Below are 4,364 nucleotides of genomic sequence, written 5' to 3'. Positions count from 1 at the left end.
AGGTCCCATACTCAAACTCAATGTGTCATGGCTTGACATGCTCATGCGGACACTGTCCATCGCACTAATGCTCTGCTTCAAGCTCGAGGCTGCACACCATAACCGAATGAAAGATCATTAATGTTTGTACAGTGATTAGGTTGTTTTGATAGGTGAGCAAGCAAGCAGATTTGTATACACGGTGCTGTATTGATGAACATACAAGATACGCCCACTTTATTCTATGAGTCATGGGTAGACATGCTCATACGAACACTAACTGTTATCCTGAAGTCCTGCTTCATGAGAGTTGCAAATCGTGCGAAAGGTTCGTTAGAGGACGTGAACTATGTATAGAATTTACGGTTAGAATCGGGTATACAATTGGATGCACACAAAAACATACAACGCACCACACGTGTCTCTCCAGCTATCCCATCCATCCCACTCCACTCACCCTGATGCTCAACGGTCCAATAACAAACACCACAACGAGATGCAGTACACACTTACACACACTACACCCGTACTCTCCACTCCCCCCACCCATCCCACTCCACTCACCCTGATCCTCCATGGCACTGTCGCTTCGGCTGTACACCCCCACATTGGGGATATGCGCCAACAGCGCATTGGATGCGATGGAGTGCTCTCTGTGTAGCCCTATCGCCGTATCTTGGCTCTGTGTCTCCGTCAGCACCCGCTTGTCCTCTGGCTGGCCCTGGCCCTGTGCACCACCGCGAGAGTCCACAGGTGCACTCGACATGTGTCCTAAAGCATCTCGCTCAGGTGCAGGTGCAGGTGCAGGTGCGTCTGTGGTACCACCACTCAGTGTGTCTCTATCGGCACTCGGCCCATCCCCTGAGCTGCCTGTCTGTGAGACTTGCATGTGTGCGTGGTGGGGTGCGTGCGTGTGCTCTGGGGCGTGGCTGTGGTGTTCGTTCGGGATAGCCCGAGGAGTGGACGGCTGGGGCTGTGTGGGTGTCACGGCCCTAGAGATGGGCGGTGACGGTTCTGCGGAGTGGGGTACGTATGTATAGGAGAATATATGAGTATGTGTTTATTGATATACAAACATAAAGCCTGATCTGATAAAACAGCGAGTCTAAGAAATACTACATATGTCACATAACATCACCGTAAACGCGCCATATACAAACAAAAAACAACATACAACTTCTGCAACAACACCCCCATACATTCTCACACTACACAGTGTATCTGCAACAGATCAACCCCAGACCCAACCCAACCTAACCCAACCTAATCCAGCCAAACTCAATTTAACTAAACTATACACGCCATATACATTCTCAAACAACATAATATAATATATCTACAACAGGCTAAACCCAGACCAAACTCAACCCAAACAAACCCAACTGAACTGTACACGTCATATACATTCTCGCACAACATAATATATCTGCAACAGGCTAAACACAGACCACGCCCAACCCATCCAAACCAACACAACTGAACTATACACGCCAGATACATTCTCAAACAACAGAACACATCTTAACAGGCTAAGCCCAGACACAACCCAACCCTACCCAACCCAATCTAACCCAACTTAACTATACACGCCACATACATTCCCAAACAACAGAACATATCTTAACAGGCTAAACCTAGACACAACCCAACCCAACCCAAACCAACACAACTGAATCATACACGCCACATACATTCTCAAACAACAAAACATATCTTAACAGGCTAAACCTAGACACAACTCAACCCAACCCAACCCAAACCAACAAAACTGACCATACATGCCACATACATTCTCAAACAACAGAACATATCTTAACAGGCTAAACCTAGACACAACCCAACCCCACCCAAACCAACACAACTGAACCATACATGCCACATACATTCTCAAACAACAGAACATATCTTAAGAGGCCAAACCCAGACACAACACAACCCAACCCATCTGTTCACACAACAACTCACCCGCTACTGGCTGTCGCATGGGCTGTTGTAGCAGGACAGTTGAGGCAGTGAATAGTTCAGCGGTTTCCGATGGGCTTTCTCTCTGCGCGTGTGTACAAGACGTGTGAGTGGCACGTTCATGGTCTAAGTGAAATCAGTGCTTTCACTGTGCGTGGCTCGTTTATAGTTTAAGTGAAATCAGTGCTTTCACTGTGCGTGGCTCGTTTATAGTCTAAGTGAAAACAATGCTTTCACTGTGAGAGGCTCGTTTATAGTCTAAGTGAAATCAGTACTTTCACTGTGAGTGGCTCGTTTATAGTCTAAGTGAAATTAGTGCTTTCACTGTGCGTGGCTGGTTTATAGTCTAAGTAAAATCAGGGCTTTCACTGTGCGTGGCTCGTTTATAGTCTAAGTGAGATCCGTGCTTTCACTCAAACAAGGCCAAGATACGAAGCCGATCTGTACGATGGTGAACGCAGCCAAATACACACAGGCTATGCGTAATAGTTCACGACTTTGCACGCAATCAATATCTCTAGTCGGTGTCTGGTATCTATCAGACACGACAGCACTCCCCTCCGATATCATGAGAGGAATTGTAGTAGCAGCCGTCTGAGGCGATTAATAGTTATTGATACGCGACTCACAGAGCACATCGATCCTTCGCAATAGTCAAAAAAAATTGACTATCACTAAACATCAGGTACAAGTATAAATATATCGACGCGACAAGTTTGAGTATGGTTAATCCGAAGAATGGCCTGTACATGCGGTGGCTCTAAGGGAACACTCCATGGGCGTACTGCTACAAGCCCATACACACGTGTATACTGACTGAGCAGTGCGTGAGTGTACTTCAGCTTATGTGTACGTGTCTAGATGGGTGGTCTAAGACGTATAAATACATCTGTAAATACATTTGCAGATACGTGCAGAAGCACCCGACCACTACATCATGGATAGAAGCAGTACAACGAACCCGGCCACCAAAACCATGTCTATAAATAGCACACCAAAACTCGTGCTTGTGAGCTTAAACGTGTGATATACGATCAAAGCTATGTACCAGTTGGCAGTAGAACATACAAGCATTGGCAGAAAGCTTATCTTATACTACCACCCACGTTATATACACCTGTAGGTGCAACATGGACCATATCCGCGTAACAACCTCACCCATCTGTAACAACGCAGTTGCAACTCGTGGCGTCGCATCTAAGCACATACGGTGATCTATTCGCACCTGCGCATGATGCTAGAGTGCATTCACCTGCACCCGTACACACCCGCACATACTACCGACCCATCCGCGTATCAGTCTCACCTGCGTGTGTTCCCCCGACGGTGCAGCGGTATGAGTATCTGAGTTAATGGGTGTGCGATTTGCATCTGCAGCCAACTCCCCGTTAAACGTCTCAGGAAGGTCCTCTGCTTGTACCGCCTCCACCGTGCACACGGGTGGCATGGGCTGACCACGAGGTGGGTCTGTTATTTTGTTGCCGGCCCTGATGTTGATAGGTGTAGAGGATTGTTATTCGTTTGTCGTGCGTATTACGTATATATTCATTGGCTGAGGTTTAACTGTTAACTACTAATACATCAGTTTATCCATTTGCCTTACAGGTTTCGGCTGCATTTTATGGTTAAATTAAGTTTTCGAATATAAATAGACCAATCAGGTGCTTTTAACTTCTGTGTTCCTTAATAATCCATTTGCTAAATTTCAAACTCCGGATCACTAAACCACCTCGCACACCGACATGTCACGTGTCACGTGTCACGGACCACATATATTTGACACCTCTGACCGGAAGTAAGTCACTTGTCTTGCAATAGACGGGTAGTAAGACCATAGGTCAAGTGCCACTTGACACTTGACACTTGACATTCAACACTTGACACTCGGAATACATGACACCTGACACCTGATACCTGTCTACAAGCGACGCCTTGAGTGCCGCCAAGCGTGACGCCATGACCGTCCCGATTTTCTTTCGAATGGCATTTGGATTGGGTTGCGCTTGGGCGTTGTACACAAATGTGAAGTCGTCCTCGTTGAGCGTGGCCGTGGGAGGCAAGTGGAAATCGCCGTATTTGGAACAGGCGGGGTTGTCGTTTTCGTCGGAATCCGCGGCTGCTGAGTGGGCTGGCACCTCCTGATGCGTGTACTGTATGGAATGTAGGAATGTACTGCGATCAATGACGGTTGGCGAAGTGTAGGGGTGTGCGCAGACAGATCAGCCATGGTGATACGTAGTACTTTCATAGTAATCACAAGAGATGTCTATATCTTATCAATTAGGCAGATCATTCATGGTGATATGTAGTACTTTCATAGTAATCACAAAAGATGTCTATATCTTATCAATTAAGCAGATCAGTCATGGTGATACGTCGTACTTTCATAGTAATCACAAGAGATGTCTATATCTTATCAATTA

At 46.4% G+C, this 4,364-nt stretch overlaps 1 protein-coding gene across 1 annotated transcript; it reads right to left on the bottom strand.

Moving 5' to 3' along the window:
• Positions 1-543: 543 nt before the first annotated feature.
• SARC_13087 (hypothetical protein) lies at positions 544-3,428 on the bottom strand (the record flags this gene model as incomplete). Its single annotated transcript, XM_014292790.1, has 3 exons — positions 544-993; positions 1,945-2,026; positions 3,248-3,428. Coding segments are annotated over 3 exons (713 nt in total), but the record flags the coding sequence as incomplete, so codon positions are not given.
• Between the last annotated feature and the right edge of the window lie 936 nt (positions 3,429-4,364).

The sequence above is a fragment of the Sphaeroforma arctica genome (assembly GCF_001186125.1).
Source record: "Sphaeroforma arctica JP610 unplaced genomic scaffold supercont1.2885, whole genome shotgun sequence".
In the NCBI taxonomy this organism is placed as follows: Eukaryota; class Ichthyosporea; order Ichthyophonida; genus Sphaeroforma; species Sphaeroforma arctica.
The sequence above is the reverse complement of the archived record's forward strand: the minus strand, read 5'-3'. Positions and strand labels throughout refer to the sequence as shown.